We start from the raw sequence: 20,519 nt of genomic DNA on the forward strand, positions 1-20,519 counted from the left end.
TACTTATTGAGATCGTCCTTTTAATAGAGAATAATGATAGACGATTTAGAAAATGTAATTGGAGGGCATGCCCGATTAGGTTAGGTCGCATTTGTATCTTTCGTAGAATCTGCCATTATCTTAACCAATTTACTAATCAAATGAGCATTAAGCACCACAAGTTCTGCCATAAAAATCATATCTGATGTTTCTCCATCAAGAAGATAAAATCTAGAAGAGATAAAAACAATAAATACCCACCACCCTCGTCTCTTCTAATATCATATGCTTGTATTGGGAAATTGTTGAATATCACAAAACACAACTTGAATCCAAATGCCGCGCATTAAAACCTGTGGTCTTTGCCCTAAAATTTTTTTGTATTAATCTGTACAAAATCTTTTTTCCTACACAATGCTAAGAATAGTCAATTTGCATACTTGAAAGATGGCAGAGGTGCCCTGAAATTTTCTTATTTTCTGTTCAGACAAGGACCTGAACCTAACACTGAAAATGCTTCCCTATGTTAAATTAAATAAAAATAACCAATTCATCCTCAGAGCTGTAATGCTAAATCCGGCTGCTGCGGCGAACCAATCTGCACACTAGAACTAGGCGAACCAGGGGACAGAAATCTAACATTTAAATCAGGTGGAAAGGGGTGGAAATCCTGCTTATGATAAGGCAACTCTTGCATGGATGATTCTCCCAGAAGTCCCTCATTACTTGTCGTCTGCAACCAAGAGCAAGATCCTAGAGCACTTGGATTTCCCATGCATGGCCTAATTGGATTACCAGCCAAGTTTGCTTCACTGGAATCAAAACTATTTCCAGGCAATAGACAACTAGCTGGATTCCCACTGGAAATAATGCCAACTGTTTGAGAAGGTATCATAATGTTGTTTGAAACAGACTTTACTGCAGGTGTGGCATGTCTTACCATTCCCATTTGAGGAGAACAATTACGGCCAAATGAACCGGTAAAACCATTCCGATCAGAATGGATTACAGGTTTTGACTGAATCTGGGAAGAAGACACAGGTTTTGTCGCGTTTGGTGAACTGAACTCACTTCCAGAATCTAGTCTTCTCATAGCCTCCCTGTCTTCTCCAGCTTGCAAAGAATACCTATTCCCAACAACAGAATTTGAAGCAGAAGTAGTTGGAGATAGAACTCTGCCAGAATGGTCAGAGATGTTCGAATATTTCTGCTTCTCCAATAGTGTCAATTGTTGCTGCTGCTCAATAGTCTTGTTTTCTCCCACCCATCCAGGCCCAAACTTCAGACCAGGAGGCAAAACACTTTCAATCTTCTTTGAAGCAATTTTCCAGACAACAGGCCCAAGATCTGCAGCAAATCGGGCAAGACTTCTTGCATAACCATATTCAGAGCTTAGCCCAACCTAGAAAAAGATAGATTGAAAAATAATAAGCTTATACAAAGATGAACAGCAAAAACAATGGATCAAAGACCACAACATGTACAGTCCAGTTCTAATTTTCATTACTCCATGGTCAGGCCATTTCTAAGGGCAAACCTTCAAGGCAGGTGATGAGTTATAAAATCCATCTCTTTTTTCTGGTTCAGGCAAATTGTAAATGGCGGGTAAACCTTCAAGACAGTCAACGAGGAACGTCAATGTCGCCTCCATCCCCCATTAGGAGCACCATTCACTTAGATAAAATGCTCAGGTTATCTACCCTTGAACAAAACAAAGCCCTTTCACACCCCAACCATCCCTTTCTTCCCCTTTATTTTCGAGTCACTGGTTCCCTAAATGGAAAGGGTAAAAGGAAACTTCCAACCCAAAAATTTCAAAACCCTAGGGAATCTAATTAATTAAAAGAAAGTATAACAGTATACATACTGGAATTAATTGCTTAATTTCTCCTTCAGTTGTAGTCATGACGGATAGCTCATGTGCAGAAACTGATGCCTGGTTATAAGTGTCACGCTTGTTTTCATCTACTTGGAAATGCTTCATGCCATACTTCATAACAGCCCTCACCACAGAAGCTGCAAACAAAGAAAAAAAAAAGAGAAAATATGTCTCAGTATGTGTAAACAATAATGTTAAATTGACAAGAGAGCAACATAATAGACAAAACAAAATTTTCAAAATCAATTCGAAAACAATACCTGGAAACTCGTTCTCCCATTCAGTCGTCCAGCTGCTGTAAGTTTCACCATTATGAGGTGCATGTGAGGCCCTGACTACAGTATCAACTGGCCGAAGCTTATATGAATTAGATCCTCTTCTTAAATTGTACGCATTAGACAAGCTACCAGTATCTCCTCCAGTAGCAAGAGTTGCATCTGAGGAGAATTCAGAAGCAATACGGTCCAACAACGGTGTGTCAGGCAACTTCTTCATGCTCTTGCCTGGGGGCCGACCTCTTCTTACAACTTTATGTTGTGGTTCACTATCATCACTATCTTGCCTCAAATTTTCAAAGTCTTTTCTTGCTAACTCCTGCATGGATCGTGCCTAAACAAGCAAACAAGGTCTTATCAGAAACCCAATAAAAAGAAAACTAATGTGAACTAAATATGATTTAAGCCACAGCCAAACCTGACGAAAGTAAATGGTATCTGGCGAATTATACTGCATAGCATTTGAACATATCAAGAACACATCTTTCTGCATGGACCAAATAGTCACAATATTAGATGAGTTGTCAGAAATATGCACATACAAAGAAAACTGCCAGAAACTAAGTTCCATAAGCTCTAGTTGTACTTGCAAGTGTTATGCTCCAGTAGAGCCACAATCCTTATTACAGTCTTCTAAGACATGAGTAATCAGCAATATAATAGGTTGTGGAGTCAGCACCACAGAGATAATTATATGAAAGATACACCGATGACGTTGTATTCATGTTGTTTAAAGCACAGATCCCAGGCACTCACTGAATACTGGTGAAATAAAGCCTAAAATATTCTCTTAAAAGCAATAGAACCTTAAAAGATGCCAACAATATTCAGCTGAATATAATGGATTAACTTCTATACGAACAGAAAGCTAACCAGTAGAAGTTCCCCACATTGGATATATGTTAAACATAGACCTTGAAGTTTGGCTCACCCACATGCTTATTTATGAACAGAAGTTTATTTCCTGACCAACATGCCGTTGTCCTACCAATCCCAGTTACATCCCTCAGCCATGTACCATCATCCCTTTCCTCTCTTATGAAACTTCAAAAGAATTATGCCACCGCTCTTGTAAAGTAAGTAGGCACATAGAATTCACCAATTTCATAAACTTTTCTTAGTAATCGTTTATCCAATTCCATTATAGAACATTAAAATGAATTCAAATTATGAAATGATATATAAAAGATTGCTTAAGCGCTTACTACTAGTAAGACTTAAACAAGAGCGACGTGAAACCATCATACATGAAATTCTGATGGGAAACACTAGTTCAAAGGCTTGTACCCTCAATCAATCAAAACTCAAACACCATAGAAAACATTTAAATAGGCTAGTCCCATCGGCCGACTCCTGGGACAGAAGCAGAGGCACGTTCAAGTTAACTGCAGAGAAAATAGTCAACCAACTTGCAACTAAATTAAGCATACAATTCATTTCCCAAACCAACCTCAAATTGTTCCAAGTTAGCATAATCTCCTCCATCCAGCTTTTTCCTCACAGTTCCAAAATCCATCGGGTGTGCAATAATGTCATGGTAATCAGGAAGCTGTAGCAAAAAAAAAAACCAACCAAGAAAGGAATCAAGAAAATGGAACTTCAATTAAAACGCATAAACACAATGTGGTCAAGAGAAATGTACCTCTTCGGGATCCACGGGCTCTGAAAAGACCCCATAAGTGTCCTTCCTACAGGTAAGTTAAAGGTAAACTGATCAGTACCCAATAAAACCAACCTGGCGCATACAAGTTCAAGCGCACAAGGAGGAAAAGGTAAGTAAAATTATAGGGAACTAAAAAATGCGATGTACTTTTGAAGCCTGTCAAGAACGAACATCAACAACTTTTTGTCTGGCAAAGGTGTCGTGGGGCCGGACTCCACCGGTGACCCTGTCCACATATAAATGGCATAAATTATTTTAACTTAATAAATCACCGGAATACACCTTTTTTTAAAAAAAAATTCTTATAAATGCCTTTTCATGAATCGAGATTGATTTATACCATGCAGAGTGTCTGTTGCTTTCGAGACCTTTTCTCCCTGCGAGAAAATTAGTTCATTATCAGTTACATTAATCACCCGAATTTTGTAAAAGGGGAAAATTTGTTACTATAGGCATTTTATCAAGAATCAATTAGGAAAGTCACAGTAAAAGGCCATGAAGTACATAGTGAAAATAAACTCAGAATTATTAAAGAAAAGACAAATCCAAACTTTTCAGACATCATGGTCTCTATGCAGTGCGTCTATTATTTCCGGCACGATTAAATACAAAGAATCAAACAATAAAATAATAATGGAAAACAAAAATTAAGAAATAAACAAGAAGGAGAAATTGAAACAAATCAACCCCCAGGATTTCCACAAAAACAAAAAAAAAAAGTTAGTTAATAAATACCCACACAAAAATACCCTGACCAAGTCAAACTCATCCACTCACTTCTGATCCGGCCATGTCTTCAATAACGCGCGAAATCCCAAAATCATTCAAATCCCATTTATGTAACAAAAACATCGAGAAAAAAAAAAGAACTAAAACCTGTTTTCAGATAAACATTAATAAACTCCAAAAAAAAAAAACGCATAAAAAACCATCACAGGAAAAATTGATCATCACCATTTCACCAGATCCGTGACGGACGGCGTTGATCTTGCGCCGCTTGAGGGATTCTTCAGGATTCTCACCACCGTCATCCCCATTTGGATCAGAACCGTACGATAGAGAATTCGGACCCGAAGAATTCGCAGACGATGCCGACAAATGCTGATGATTGTGAGAATTCAATCCAAGCAATAGCTTGTGCTTCTTTTCTTTTCGCTCATCCTCGTCATCGTCAACCCACCCTGATGCCGTAGAAAGACCGTAGCGGCTAGGGTTCCGGCGAGCGGATCGGCGGCTGGGGGTAGGAGTTAAATTGAGAGAATTAGGGTTTTTGAAATTGGGAATTTGTTGTCGCTTCTGTTGTTCCTCCTGCTGTTGCTGCTCCTGTTGCTGTTGCTTGAGAGAGCGTTTTTGAAGGTCTAGAAGAGAAGGCCGTCCCTTTTTCTTCTTCTTCTTCGTCATTGTCTCTGCTACCTCACCCATTGTTTCCTCCTCCTTTTTCTCCCTCTCTCTCCCTCTCTTTCTCTCTCTCTCTCTCTCTCTCTAAGCAGGCGTTTAGTTTTGTTTTTTCCGTTTATTTTATTTTAGTTTTTTGATATATAGACTTGGCACGTGTGAATCACACGGCGCTACCGACGTGGAGGCTAAAAGTCACGTGAAACTGACAGATGTTGACACGTGCTGCAATTTAACTGGCTGGATGTTTGTTTTCCTTCTAATGCCTTCCTCGCCTCTTTTCATTTTCTTTTTCATTTATTTTTAATTAAACCTTCTTGCCATAACTAATCTCAATTAATTAATTTATAATTATTATTTTAATAACTAATTGTGATTCAAATCAGTAGAATCTTCCACCGTAAAACACATTTAGAATCTAAATCTGATAATTTTTAACTTTCAAGTTTTAATTAGTGAATAGATTAATTTATTGTTCTAAAACACTTAGCCCACTAAATAGATTTTTTTGCTACTTAAAACGGAACGCATACCTTATGCGTTTTATGTACTATTTAAAATTATTCGGAGTAAATTTTATAGTATTTTCGTATTAAAATATAACGTGTATTTTTTAAATTTGTATAAGTAAATCATTATTATTAATAATATATCTAACAAATATAACAATGTGATTACATAAATAATAAATTTTGAAAAAATATATACTTCAAATGTCCATATTTTATTCGAAATTATCATGATAAATTCATACAATATTTTTCACATAAAGTATATCTAATTAATCAAATTATAAATAAAAATGATAGTATATGAATTCTAAAATATATAATACAATCATATATACACTTTATAAAAAAAAAAAAAAAAAATTGACCACATCATTCCTCCTCATATCATATGCCAAATAGTGTTAGTTATCAATAATATTTGTGTTATCGAGTATACTTATCGACCTTTTGCGCATACAGTTTGCAATTAATTCATAATTTAACAACTCATCAAATAACAACTTTCAGTTTTAAAAAGTAAATACTTACAGTGTCTTAATTATACTTTTAGGTTGTTATTGCCTGTTTCATCTCGTATATTATAAATGTATTGTGCTGTGTATTTTTCTATTTAAATGTGGCCCTCAGTTAGTGAGTCGTATATCGATAAAATGTGTTATACTTAACGCTAGCTGATAATGCATTTTGTATTCAGGTAATAAGTATATTATTACGTTTTAGTAAATGTTCCATAAGTTGACTAATTGGATCTACCAGTTTTTTTTTAATGTCCATCAATAAATCTTAATTTATTTTTGATATGAAGAGCATGCATTATAAATCTTACTTAAGTATAATAGTTGTTTGAATTAAGTAATTGTATTATAAGTAACGTACCTAAACTTTCGTTGATACTGATATAGTAAAGATTGTTTGGATGAGAAGAATTAAGAGCATTGACGAAGTTAGATTTTAATGCGGGAGTCGAGTTTTATCAGAGTTTTCATTATCTATCATTACTTTACTATCATAAATTTGTTTGACAAAGAACGATTTTAATCAAACGATGACAAGATCTATACATATGCAAAAGAGGATAAAAAGGCAACAGTAGTCAATATGAAGGTACTATATTAGGGTTTATACAAGAGAGATTATGTTTTTCTACTTATTAGATAAAATAGTTATTAATTTAAAACAAGTACACAGTTAATTTTATATATAAATTCATATATTCATCAATTATATAATATATATAAATACTAATTATAGAACTTTAAAAAGAACATATAAAAATTGAGTTTACTTCAAATTTATAATACTTTATAATAAAAATAAATAAATACTAATGATAAATATACATAATTAAATTATACAATTGACATAAAATATGAAATAAATAAAAATTAATTTTAATATAAGAAAGAAAAATATTTAGAAATTCTTATTTGTGAGACATGGTGGTCTCCTTTTTATATTTTTAATAGTTTAAAAAAATAATATATAAAACAAAATGACATGTGATTGTTAGAACACTATAATGGGTTTATTTTTAATATTTAAAATAAAATTCATAAATATTTAATATTTAATGTATATGTAAATATTCCCACCTTATTATATATTTTTTTAAATAATTTATGTCAACCCTTATTTGACTATTATTTGACTATGGTATTAAAAAAAAGAAAAATGTACGAAGAATATCCAAAGAGTGAAACTAATATAAAGTTTGTGGTAAAAATTTATTCTTATATAAAATAAAATAAATAAATATATATTGTTGTATTGACATTAGACTAATGTAAGCCGATCCAAATTTATTCTTTGCTTATCAGCAAGCAAAAGCATCTTAATTTTTCAACTTTGGATATTTTAAACTAGTCAATTTAAATTTTTTTATAAAATAAATAAATAGATATTTTATCGGACTAAAAAATAAATTATCTAATAACGTATTTTCACATATCAAAACCTATAAAATTACCCATTTCATTTTAAAGTGACGGAGAGATCGTACCGTTCAAACTTCTTTTTCATGCTTTTATCAGAGGTCTGGAGAAAATTGCGATCAATAGAATTTTTCTAATCTTCGATTCTAAAAAAAAATATATATATAAATATTTTTTTTAATAAAATACTAATTGTAAATTAAAAATATGATAGTATATATTATAATATTTTTATGAATTAGTTAAGCAATTTTTATTTAATTTTTTTACATTTATTAATATCTAAATGTTTATTTTTGTACTTTGGTATATTTTTATTATATGTTTTCTCTGTCTATAGTTTAATTGTCAATAAGTCTATTCACTATAAGTAATACAAATTGTCTATCAAACAAAATACTAGTTATGACTTACCAGATCGCAGTTAAAGCAAATACTTTTTGTATATTTTTGTACTTTATACCGACGAAATAACGATATATATGTTCTTACGAAACTCGAGTTATGAAAGAAAAATAAAATTTTATATCGAGTCAGATTTAGTCGAAACACAAATGATGGCAAAAAAAAAAAAAAAAACTAATTTTGCAAAAGTCATCCTCTTTGCATTTAGGTATGCCTTTACCAAAAACACACGATGTTCAAGTGGTTGAGAACTAGTCCAGCTATCATAGAATCAGTAAAGTCGTCAAGTAAAACCAAAGAGGGAAGACACTTACGTACATATTTACATACATACATACGTTCTCTGAGTTAAATCACTTTTACATGAACAACACGTGGATACAAACAATGTTAAAATATTACATACTTATCAGCCCCAGGTTTTATACATAGCGGTAATGCGGCTGCATCTGTCAAAAGCAAAAACGCTTACGAAAATCTCGTCTTCATAAATTCATCTCTGTTCACTTCTTCTTTTATCGATATCCCTGTAAAGAATTTCGGCCATTTTTATACATTATAACAGGCTATACAATCAACCTATTCCAAGAAGCTTCGTATAAAAAGACGTCAGAGCTTCAGCAATGTGTATAGCTGTCTTTGTTTGGCAAGCTCACCCTCTCTACCCTCTGCTTCTCTTGCAAAACAGAGACGAGTACCATAACAGGTATGTCTGTTTTTTTTTTTTTCTTGACTTGTTTCTGGTGATAGTTCTATGTTGGTGAAGTTGTCTTGTTATAATGAACAAAGGGTTTTTACTGTGGTTTTTTAAGGCCTACGGAGCCATTGGCATGGTGGGAGGATGGTGAGATACTGGGAGGTAAAGACGAGGTTGCTGGAGGGACATGGTTGGCCTGCTCAAGGCAAGGCAGAGTTGCTTTTGTCACAAATGTGTTAGAACTGGATTTCTTCCCTGACGTCAAGAGCAGGGGGGACCTTCCCCTTCGTTTCTTGAAGGTATCTAAATTCACTGCAAAAAATCCGCCTGAAAAAGCTATCAACGTGGTTCCACGTAGCTTTCGGTTGTTTCTATATCATACTGTGTTAATATGACATAGCTATGCCATTTTCAACCTATGTTGCAGAGTGTTAATCATTTAAATTTCCTTGTCTTGACACTCTTCTTGCTGTTCTCACAGAGCAAAAAAAGTCCAAAGGAGTTTGCTGAGGAATTAGCACCAGACACCCATCGGTACAATGGGTTTAATCTAATAGTTGCTGATATACCTTCCAAGATGATGGTTTATATCTCCAATAGACCAAAAGGAGAACCCATTATCATTCACCAGGTTTCTCCGGGCATTCACGTACTTTCAAATGCAAAGCTTGACTCCCCCTGGCATAAGGTTTATATTAGTCTTTAACCTGATATTGTAGCATAATGGAGATTGGAATTCTATGCTTACCAAATTAGTAAATTTGACTACATTTAGCATTCAGCAAAATGGGCTTCTAGACAAGGACAGAGAATTAATTTTCAATAAAATGTTTTTTCTATCCTTTTCCTTGGCTACAGTTCCTAAAGAGTTCGATACGATACTTCTACATGCAGGCTCAGCGACTCGAACTGAAATTTAAGGAGCTGCTGGATGAATACGGAGCAAGTGAGATAGCTGTGAAGGAGGTGGTAGAAAAACTGATGAAGGACACAGTTAAAGCTGAAGAAAACAGGTTACCAGGTATTTGTTCCCTTGACTGGGAGTACAACCAAAGTTCTATATTTGTGGACACGGATACCCCACTGGTGAGAACTTTTAACCTATTAATTTCTTCAATTAAAACTTGTGAGAGAGTTTTATTTATGTAAAACTCCTAATGTGATGGACAGGGCCGTTATGGCACAAGAAGCAGTGCTGTGTTGAGCATAAAAGAAAATGGAGAAGTAAGCTTTTATGAGACGTATCTAGAAAAGGGTCTGTGGAAGGAGCACGCTGTGAATTACCAAATCCAGAGAAAAACATACACTTAAATGTGTTGTTAACTGTTGATGCCTATACAACAATATCTATCATCTTGTTTCTGTCTGTATGATGTTGGGGTTTATGTATTTCATTATCACACTCTATCACCAAATGAACCAACATGGATTAAAAGTTTAATCTATTAGGTAAAGAGTATTTTCATACGGATATTCACCATGGTAGTGATTTGATGGTCCTGTAAGTATAAAGGGTTTATACGACTAGCTTCTTTTTATGTTCCTTTCTTGTCCTAAAATCTTCGTAGTTTGGAAAAAATAAAATGCCAGGCAGAATTTCAGTTGACTTTTTCTTAGTCAGGATAAGTCAGAAAGATGAAGAATGAAGATGCATCCGAAATTTATTTTTCCTTTTACAAGTGCTATAACCAAATCCAACGCTAAAACTGTTGGCAGATTTGATCTGTTTCGAGATCGTATCCAACTGGTTTGTCCAACTTGGTTCAGTTTAACCAGTTCAATCTTTTTCAAACAGGGTCTCAAGCTTTTCAACATGCTCATTTTATTTTCAGGTTATCTTTGTCATATTTGCGCTTTATACTCCAATTTAGACTAGAGTTTTCACACGTTAAGGCATGTTATAGTAGGACTCCTAGCTCAATGAACCTGTCACTATTAAAACTATCTTAATCAGCACTAAGAACAAAGTAGGTTACCATTCCATCTATCGATTCACATATACAGGATAAGGTATACAATAAAGAAGGCAACTTTATACCGGACAACATTTATTACATGTAATTGGGGTACTTACTTTTAATCTAATATGTTGAGTTGGCTATGAATATGATACATGTCAGTAGAGCCATTAAAACTTATAATGCATTATCATGGCTCCAACCTAGGATCCTGCTGGCTCTATGAAATTGGTAAGTTTAAGGCCAGTAAACCACAAGAAGGCTTGTGGTAAACTAAATTTTACACAGATACAAGCATTCATAGACATAGAATCTAAATAACCGAACCACTGGAAATCAAGCACGTCTTCATAAATGCACGTAATGCTATCTCATTTCACATTCCTCGAGGAACAAATGGAAGTATACAAATGTTCCTTACAAGAGGCTTCTTGAATATGTAAAATTACCTTAACAGCACAAGGTTCTGTAGTGTCTATCCATGTCGCCTCATCATCTTTACGATAAATACTCCCATTTCCCACAATTCAGCTTATAGGATTAAGCAAGAAAAAGTAAGAGTTTCAACTTTTAACTCAATAAGGTTCATGTTTAACATGACTTGAATATCCATCCATGGATAAGAGCAAAGAAAACTTAAATGCCAAGGACAATAGAATTACCAATTTCTTTTCTTTTTTTTTTTGAGAAAAGAAGAAGATATTATTAACATGAGAAGGAAAAGTACAGCCAAGGAGGATGAAACAACCTCGCCAAAGAAAAAAGAACTGAAAGAACCCCATCAGCCAAAATTGAAAACGGAAAAAAAAATCTAGAAAACAGAAACGCTGCCAGTCATTTATGAATATATCTGGAAAGAACCAGTTACCTTTGGCCCAAAGTGATGCCAAAAATGTCACCCTCTCCCACAATTCAGCATATGAATAGATCCTGCTATCCTTGAATTGCGCATCAACCAGATACACCAGCATCCAGTGAAGAGCACCCCCTGTCACAGGGGTTTAGCAGCCTTCCGGATCCCAACCTTTTTGGTAAACATGCATCGAAAAAATAGGACAAACCCATTTAGAAAAATTTAACAATTTTGACCATTTGTAGAAATTCCACAGAAAAAACAGGATTTATACCTCCTCTAATCACAGTTAAACATGTTACATATGCCATCAATAACTCCAACAATTCAATATTTCCGGATTGCAACACCTATTACATCCTTTAGATACAACAAATATAAACAGCATGGTCGAAAAAAAAACATAAATAAACAACTGGTTTTCAACGTAACTAAGCACATAATCAGATTGCCACGAATCATAACCACCAATTCATCCTTAAGCAATTGGCTATACATTCTCTTGCTTTGCATAGCAAGCTTTCAGACCCACATGTCAACCAAAAAAGTATCTGCACAGTAATCTCCTAACGTATATGTTCATATATTTTTCGTGTCTCGATCTTTGAATTGATTATAATTAATTGGAACTCCTCAACTTACATGCATTGTCCTTTCACTTCAATATTTGACTACATGACACAGACACACAAATATATATACATATCTTTGAAGAAACTTACTCCTTAACTGTCCATCATAAAGTGGACTAGGCCAATGGTCCTTTCCTAGAACTTGAGCTATTGACTTCATATGCACTAAATATTTGATTTAGGCACATCCTTACTGCTTGAAACAATAGTATTGACATCAAATAACATATGCACAAATTAACAATATAAATTCTGGTGCATAGGAAATTAACTGGTCCACTTATTTACTAGGTGAAAGTATCACGCATTTTTTTTTTTTGAAATAAAAATATAAAAGTATCACTAAAAACCGGTACTGAGGAGGTGTTAATCCATATACAAAGTATTTATGTATCTATTAATACGTCAATAAGGTCTCCTAAATACTCTATTCAGTAAAGTATTTATGTATCAGTAAAAGTATTTACAAAGCATGGGAATATTTGCTGGTTTACAACCCAAATTACTTGCTTTAGAAGTTGCTTGTTCAGTACCTGAGATCTCTCTTTAGAGAGTAATTCCAAGGCATACTTGGCTTGACAAAGAGAGATCTCAGGTACTGAACGAGCAACTTCCATGCCTAAGAAATACTTAAGGGGTCCAAGATCCTTCATTTTGAACCTTTTGTTAACTGTTGCAAATGTTCTCATGGAGCTAAGTATGCAATAGCACATTATACACAATAACTACTTTTAATGGTTATCATTAAAATACTCCTTTTATAACCAATCATGATAGCACTTTCATTTCTGTTCAATTGAACCCGTATCATGAGAGGAAGTCTTAGAGATAGAAAGTTTGTCAGAGAATCACTCTGGGTTGTGCTGCCAGAGGAAGGCTTCCATGTCGTCTTCTACAACCAGCAGATTTCTGGTTGTAGAACAGAAGTCAGTTGATGTAGAGAATGTGGGTAGAGGTGTAAACAATATCAAGCTGAGCTAAAATGGTAGAGGGTTCCGGTCCATGATCATTTTTCTGGGGTGGGTGAGGAGGGGGATTGACTACAGGAGTTTTACTAGGAAGAAGGGAATGGTTCTTGGCTGAGGAGTATGACATGTAACAGACACACTTCATGGGACCTTTAGGTGAGAATCTCAGAAGCAAGTTTCTAGTTTTGATGTTGAGACAAGGGGGAAGGTGAAAGAAAATATTTATATTTGAAGGACCGCAGGCAGGGGGTCCTTGAAAATGATCGTGTCATTGAGGAGTATGGCGTGTAACAGACACACTTTATAGGACCTTTAAGTGAGAATCTCAGGAGCAAGTTTCTAGTTTTGATGGACAGATGAGGGGGAAGGTGAAAGAAAATATTTATATCTGAAGGACCACAGGCAGGAGGTTCATGGAGGAAGATCATGTTGTTGAATGAGTTGGAGGGGAGATCTTTTTATTAGAACGAGAGGAAGTGCATATTCTCTTCATTGGATTGAAAATGATCTCAATACTGATTATATAACACAACACAAACTTTATATCATGGTGCTAAGGTAGAAAAGAAGGAAATCAGAAAAATAAGGAAAAAGTGTATAGCTCAACGTAACAAAATAAATAACTATATAACAAGACAAAAATAGCCGTTAATACTCCCTTCAAGATGGAGAGTATATGTCATGAATGTCCATTTTACCTAGGAGACGATGAAATTGAGAATGAAGTCCTTATAAAAATATCAGCAAGTTGATTATCAATATGTAAAGTCTTCAAAATCCAGCTTGAATTTTTCCTCCAACTATGTGACAGTTGATTTCAATATGTTTAGTCCTTTCGTGATAAACAGGATTAGCAGCAATATGAAGAGCTACTTGATTACCACAAAAAAATAAGAGCTGGATCTAAATGATTGACTTTCAAATCCTTGAGGAGAGCAGGGACCCAAATAAGTTCACAAGTAGTATTGGACATACATCGATATTCAGCTTCAGCAAATGACCATGTAACCATGTGTTGTTTCTTGGATTTCCAAGAGATGAGTGAGGAGCCAAAAAAAGCACAAAAACCAAAGATGGAGCGCCTAGTATCAAGACATTGTGCCCAGTCTTGAGTCTGCAAAGGCCTTTAGTTGAAATGTAGAACTGGATGAAAATAGGATACCTTGCTATGGAGTTCGCTTAATATACTGCAACATATGAAAAACTGCCTAAAGCTGGAAAGTGCGTTGGGCTGCCAAAAATTGACTGAGAATAGTTAGGGAATAATTGATATCTGGCCTTGTAATGGTACGGTATAACATCTTACCAATTGGCCTTCTATAACTGCTTGAATCTGTGAGTAATTCTCCATTACTTAGCGAAAATTTCAGACGAGGTTCCATGAGAATATTTGCTGGTTTACAACCCAAATTACCTGCTTCGGTAAGTAATTCGAAGGCATTCTTAAATTTAAATCTCCTCTTCCTCAAGCTCATCCAATAACCTCACTGCAAGCATACATTCGTCTGGATTCTTGCCAAGCTCCAATATAAATTTAGCTAAGTGCATGGGTCCAGCAAAGCACACACGACTTGAAAATGCTGTTTCACTTAGACAAGTTCACTAGCTTGGCAAACAAAGGCGTAAGAGAGACGATGGGAAGAGGTTTTATTAGAGGTGAAAGCTTCAACAGAGTGATATATGTAAAAAGATCTGGAACTAACTGAAAGTCAATTATGTAGTTGTAAACAACTTATGAAGTTTAATGTACCTGATGAGTCGAATAGACGAGCCATTATGGAATAAAGATCAATATTCCTTTTTCTCTGAATCTCCCTCTGTTTTTCTCCTCTATGCTTCTGTCCTTCTATTTATATTTTACTGACATCACAGAGTAGGGTAAAATTCGATTATCCGGGCGCAGGCTGCTCCTGAGCACAATAGAATGTCGCAGAACTCACCCAAGAACACCCATATGACCCAACTCTAGTATTGCCAAAGATAGAGAATCTTCCCGCAACAGTCTATCTCATTGCTGAGAACCAAACACAACACTTCATCCGAAACAAGCCCCTTAATCTCTCCAGCTAAACCGAGGATATATCTCGGGTCCTCGTAGACTGTTTGATGCGCCTGGCCGCGAAGAACAAACCTTATTCTTGTTGGAATCTGAATAGACATAGTCAGTAAGGAAGCGGGAGGGGTGAAGGACTCTCCATTCAACTTTCCAGGTTTCTATGGAGATCTCCCTTCAGAAAAGAGATGATATCGCCTCAATCTCATCTTATTACTCCAGACAATATCACCCATCTTCGTTTTATTGTTCTTCTTCTTCTTCTTCAGTTAAGAGGCTGGTCCAAATGCCAATCTTCTTCTTCGTGAAAAAAGGCCCAACTCTGGATGAAGTATGTTAACTTTACAGGAGTGTAGAAGGATAACTATACAGTTCAATGTCTCACGGACATTCCTCGAACGATTGGTCGCCTGCCGTCAATCTAATTCTAACTTACACATCGTCCAATGGCATTCTTAGAAAGACAATGAAGATTAGGGTAGATCCTCGCGTCCAAGAAATTTGTCTTGCTTATATTCTCTCCCGGGAAGCGCTTAAGTGTTATCTTCATGTGAAGGGACGGAATTCGTTTTTCATCCCGACGTAAACCACGAAAATATCGAAGGAGCGACGAAAATGGGGAAAAGATCACAGGAGTCAAAAAGGCAAAGAGTTTATGCAAGAAAACTACCAGTAACTGGGCTTGTAAGTAAAAAGGAGCAATGGGCTTATGAGGTGGAATCACAAAGCCCATTCTTCTCTTTCCTCATTACCCTAATACTTTACTATAAATACCTAAATATTCTTTACCATTTTCCCCTGGGGACCCTCTCAGCCGCTGGGTTCTGATTGTTCTTTATTTCTCAGATCGTCTCCTTCTCTTCCATTTCCTCTAGCGTCCGTATCCAGGCGCTGTAAGCCTGTAAAGGATCGGGGTAAACAAAGATATTAAGTGGTAACTGTTCTAATCCCATGTATTTAATCTCTTTATTTTCTTATGGTTTATTTTTTTTTTTTTGAGGCTGCTTTATGTAGGGTTAGCTTCCTCTCTCAATGTCTGTAAGGGGCATGCATATATGCACGCTATTTACTTGTTTTCTGCTCGCTCTCAACTCATTTTGCTATTCTTACACAAGCTACGATGCCTGGAACTGGGGGTTTTCTCTCCAGGATCCAGATCCGGTGGATATTGATCATTTCCTTCATAGTTTCTTTTTCATACGTCTATAACATTATTAGGATTTGATTTTTTTTGTTGTTCTCTGATTTCGTAAGTGCGATTCTTTGTTTGTTCATAAGTGCGGTTGTTTGTTCAGATTTCTAGGACTTACATTATGCACATTTAGCTGAATAGTGATCATTCTCTTCTCTCTTTTCTTTGTACGTTGACCTGTTGAAATTAGGATTTATTCAGATGTTCAGAGAATACGCTTTAATATGCATGTTTATAGATCTCGCCAGATCTGTCTGTTTGTCGCAAACTTCCCTTTGATGTCATGCTACGTTCGTTTATGTACGGGAAATATAAGAAGAAAGTTAATTTCCTATATGACGTAAACTGTGTTTAAACTTCTTCTCTGTGACAAATGAGGAGAAATTTTTTTTAGAAAATTGATTTGCTGCTTCCAACGTACATGCAAATCAGGTTAGACCAGAAGCGTAGAATTGGGAATTGAGTGTAGAAACGTATATCGGCTATCTATTATTACTAATTTGATTGGGGATATAATCTTTCGTGATAACTTAGCTAAGATTTTTTTAAGCGGGTTGTGTAGGAAATGTATACTTGACGGCCTGTTAATGGGCTCTTTTTTTATATTTATGTTAGATATTGTTTTAAATTTGACGGATCTGATTTATTTCTTGGTTCTGGAACCAGTTCTGAATTTTTCCCATGTTTAATTTTGTCTTGCTTTGGGTTTATTTAACTGATTTGATGCCTTGTTTTAAGGATCTTGATGTTCTTTTTTGTGGGCTGATCTGAGTTCTTGTTTTCTTCTGATATACAATAATAGATCTGTTCCCATCATCATTTTTCTGTACTCTATAATATGCTTCTGCATGTATGTAGTTATCCTTATCCACTATAATAGCTCTGAAGTTTTTTTTTTGGGACCCTGATTTTTTTTCTTGTTTTGGTAACAGCGGTAAAAAAAGATGGGGTTGTCGTTTGCGAAGCTCTTCAGTCGGCTATTTGCCAAAAAAGAGATGCGAATTCTTATGGTGGGTCTTGACGCTGCAGGTAAGACCACCATTTTGTACAAACTTAAGCTGGGAGAGATTGTGACTACTATTCCCACAATTGGTACGAAATCTGCCCATAAAACTATTGTGGACATTATCAATTTTTTACCATTCTGAATTCACCAAACAAACCTTCTGTTTTGTTGTTGTTTTGCAGGTTTTAATGTAGAGACTGTGGAGTATAAGAACATAAGCTTCACTGTGTGGGATGTTGGGGGTCAAGACAAGGTGTGTGTGCTTGTGAAGCAATTTAAGTCTTTTTCCCTATTTAGGTTTGCCTTTATTATGATGTGAGACAATTTTAGGTGTAGGTGACATCGACCATTGAGTTTCTTTTTTCTTTCAGATGTGTAGAAAATGTCTAAAAGCTATTTTTTATGTGACTTTTATGTATGTGAACAAGCATGCATGTATGAGCCTTGCTAAGCTTCATTTTCAGGTGGTACATGTGTGTATGCTGCCTTGTCATGATTTGTGACTGAGCCTCTCAGACGAGAGAAATACTGGATAGAGTTAAAAATTATTTCTGTTACATAAGCATTTACCAATTACTCTGTTCAGATTTTTTGTGATTTTACTTTTTTCATATAAGGGAAAAGATACTGTTGGCAAGCAGGTGTTTTTCAAATGTTACCACTTCCTATGTTGCTCATAAATAATATCATCACAAGTTACTTTTGCTGATAACAAACTTTCAACTTAGAATGGAAATTTTGTGTAGCTGTGATAGTATTCAGGTGCTTATTGACGGTCTTGTACTGATTAGATGTATTTCGATCAGCACATAACATAATCATAAGCTACATTGATTGCGCCACTTTGTCTTTCAAGTTTTTCCTTCTACCGTCACAAGGAAGGACTATCCACTCGTGGTGGACGTCATATTAGTTTTTACAGAATTATGAGCATGCATGTGTTGTCAGCTTGTTGTAGTTGCAATTATTTGCTGTGTGCTTATGGACGGTCTTGTGCTGACTAGATGTTTATCCATCAGCACATAACATATTCATAAGCTACATTAACTGATGCCATGATGTCTTTCCAGTTGTTCCTTTGGCTTTGTAAGAAATGGCTGTTGCATTGTGGCAGACATTTTTCTGATCTCTTGCATAGAATTTGACCTACTGATTAATGGATTTCCTAAATGTTTAGCAAAGACTGTCCACAGGATTTTCAACTTGGTGATTGTGCAAGAGCACCATATTTTCATTGTTTTTTTGACAGTTCAACTATTGATCATCCTAGAATAGTTTCCTTTGCTTGGTAGTAACATTTCCTTTAAGAAGGTCAAAGTCTTGGTTCGTTTCAATTTTGAATGCCACTCTTCAGATATTCTGACTTACATAAGCATTTGTTGCCAGTGTGCTCTTTTCTATTTTGAGGGAAATTTTTTAATTGACACGAACTAAAAGCTAACTTCATTGAGTTACTTACCAAAAATAGATGATTATAGAATGACAAGAGCTTAATTGCGCATTCTAATAATCTCTGTTCTCATCTTAGATCCGTCCCTTGTGGAGACATTACTTTCAAAACACTCAGGGGCTCATATTCGTGGTTGACAGTAATGATCGCGACCGTGTAGTTGAAGCTAGGGATGAACTGCACCGTATGCTAAACGAGGTAAGATAACAACAGCTATGTGTATTTGCATTTTACTGATGTTTGATTTTGTTTTCTTAGTGAAAGGAACCAAGATTATTTTTATGCCTCCTGGTCTTCTCGATGGTCTCTTTCAGCTTGCTCTTCTGATCTTTTGTTTGCTGTGCATGCCCATGATTGAGTTCAGGGTGATATAGCCCAATCGAGCTGTGCCTGTCCATGATTAAGTGCAATTGGACTCATCAGTTTACTACATCTCTGTGGTTTAATGAACTCCTGAAAATTGATAAAAATACATTGTTTTGTAGTCATATTTTATTAAATCATTGCGTGTACAGGATGAATTGAGGGATGCTGTATTGCTTGTTTTTGCGAACAAGCAAGATCTTCCAAATGCTATGAATGCTGCAGAGATCACTGATAAGCTTGGTCTTCACTCCCTTAGACAGCGCCACTGGTAATTTGATAGGAAGCCTATGCGTTATTACTTCTTTCTTAGTTTCTATAACTTGTATGATATTTGTCTGTCCATCTTCTAAGAAAATGTTTGTTTGACTTGCCGTTTGCAGGTATATCCAGAGTACTTGTGCCACATCTGGTGAAGGGCTTTATGAGGGACTTGAGTGGCTCTCCAACAACATTGCTAACAAGGTATGGTGACACAGCCATTGTTCGGAATTCAGAATTCCACTCATTGCTTAATCTAATTGAATCGATTTTCTTCTGTTTTCCTCTTGGCGTGTGGCAGGCATAAAGGTCATGAACAATAGGAGTTTTCCTTCAAATTTTAGCGAGCAGTCTTTCTTAGTACAAAAGTTTCCCAGTGATATCGAGGTTGTCATTAATTTTCATGTCAGTGAGAAAGCATTTGTTAGATATTGTCATACAGAAATCTGACATTTATATATGGGTTTGTAGATTTGCAATAATTCTTGATTAACATTTGTATGAGATATGATTGTCCTTAACTCCGCCGTATTATCTTTGTTTATAAATCTAAATATGTTTTGCTCCCATTTATGGATACAGAAAAGCCCACATGATTTCAAGTTAGTTGATATAATGATCAGATCATAATATTTGATGTAGGAAGATGAAAAGATAGTTATCTGGTGTGATGTTGGGACCCTGGAACAATTAATTTTCTTTCTTGTTTAAACCAACAGTAGTTGGGTCTTAGAAACTATATGCAGGAATAAATAAAAAATGAATCAGCAGACCGCTCTGAACCGAGCTGACCATCTCTGCTGAACTGCTTCTTTAGACTTGAAGGGACTCATGCCTGTTTCATCTTCTTCCTCTGATCAACGCGTCCCTAGCTTCGAACGGTGACTTCCGGCGACCTGCAACATTTGGAGAACATATGTGCACTTATTTCCGGCGACTGGCAACATTTGGAGAATCCAAATGAATATATTTGCACCGATTCATGTGTGTAAATAAGTGAATGTAGATTGACTCTCTCTCTCTCTCTCTGTAAAGACTCTTTTCTAT

General features: G+C 35.6%; 3 protein-coding genes and 1 long non-coding RNA gene across 15 annotated transcripts; 2 read left to right on the top strand and 2 right to left on the bottom strand.

The window, feature by feature from the left end:
* Positions 1-248: 248 nt before the first annotated feature.
* Positions 249-5,310, bottom strand: LOC110818166 (DNA-binding bromodomain-containing protein). The gene is made up of 9 exons (XM_022046933.2): positions 4,751-5,310; positions 4,137-4,173; positions 3,944-4,022; positions 3,776-3,821; positions 3,584-3,682; positions 2,552-2,620; positions 2,119-2,467; positions 1,847-1,995; positions 249-1,381 (listed from the first exon to the last, which is right to left on the bottom strand). Exons 1-9 carry the CDS (start codon positions 5,216-5,218, stop codon positions 536-538), a joined length of 2,142 nt encoding a protein of 713 aa, XP_021902625.2. The 5' UTR covers positions 5,219-5,310; the 3' UTR covers positions 249-535.
* A 2,970-nt stretch (positions 5,311-8,280) lies between these two features.
* On the bottom strand, positions 8,281-15,823 carry LOC110818237 (uncharacterized). 10 transcript variants are annotated; one of them, XR_002540335.2, is made up of 4 exons: positions 14,454-15,823; positions 11,563-14,378; positions 11,144-11,225; positions 8,281-9,414 (listed from the first exon to the last, which is right to left on the bottom strand). It is a non-coding gene; the product is annotated as an uncharacterized LOC110818237 (long non-coding RNA). The 10 variants fall into 10 exon arrangements; XR_015814030.1 differs by having other exon boundaries at positions 11,563-13,947; positions 14,123-15,823; XR_002540340.2 differs by having other exon boundaries at positions 11,563-13,947; positions 14,029-15,823.
* LOC110818236 (uncharacterized) lies at positions 8,606-10,342 on the top strand. Of its 2 annotated transcripts, none has more exons than XM_022047024.2 (5): positions 8,606-8,745; positions 8,852-9,035; positions 9,218-9,424; positions 9,595-9,822; positions 9,907-10,342. In XM_022047024.2, the coding sequence occupies exons 1-5, from the start codon at positions 8,663-8,665 to the stop codon at positions 10,045-10,047; spliced, it is 843 nt and encodes a 280-aa protein (XP_021902716.2). In that variant the 5' UTR covers positions 8,606-8,662; the 3' UTR covers positions 10,048-10,342. The 2 variants fall into 2 exon arrangements, with proteins under 2 accessions (XP_021902716.2, XP_021902715.2); XM_022047023.2 differs by having other exon boundaries at positions 9,631-9,822.
* A 150-nt stretch (positions 15,824-15,973) lies between the features above and the next one.
* On the top strand, positions 15,974-20,041 carry LOC110818169 (ADP-ribosylation factor-like). 2 transcript variants are annotated; one of them, XM_022046938.2, is made up of 7 exons: positions 15,974-16,134; positions 17,325-17,484; positions 17,581-17,651; positions 18,927-19,046; positions 19,364-19,482; positions 19,595-19,676; positions 19,774-20,041. In XM_022046938.2, the coding sequence occupies exons 2-7, from the start codon at positions 17,337-17,339 to the stop codon at positions 19,777-19,779; spliced, it is 546 nt and encodes a 181-aa protein (XP_021902630.1). In that variant the 5' UTR covers positions 15,974-16,134; positions 17,325-17,336; the 3' UTR covers positions 19,780-20,041. The 2 variants fall into 2 exon arrangements, with proteins under 2 accessions (XP_021902630.1, XP_021902629.1); XM_022046937.2 differs by lacking the exon at positions 19,774-20,041 and having other exon boundaries at positions 19,595-19,685.
* Positions 20,042-20,519: the final 478 nt, after the last annotated feature.

Source organism: Carica papaya, chromosome 1, assembly GCF_054855325.1.
Source record: "Carica papaya isolate Zhongbai chromosome 1, ASM5485532v1, whole genome shotgun sequence".
NCBI classification, from domain to species: domain Eukaryota; kingdom Viridiplantae; phylum Streptophyta; class Magnoliopsida; order Brassicales; family Caricaceae; genus Carica; species Carica papaya.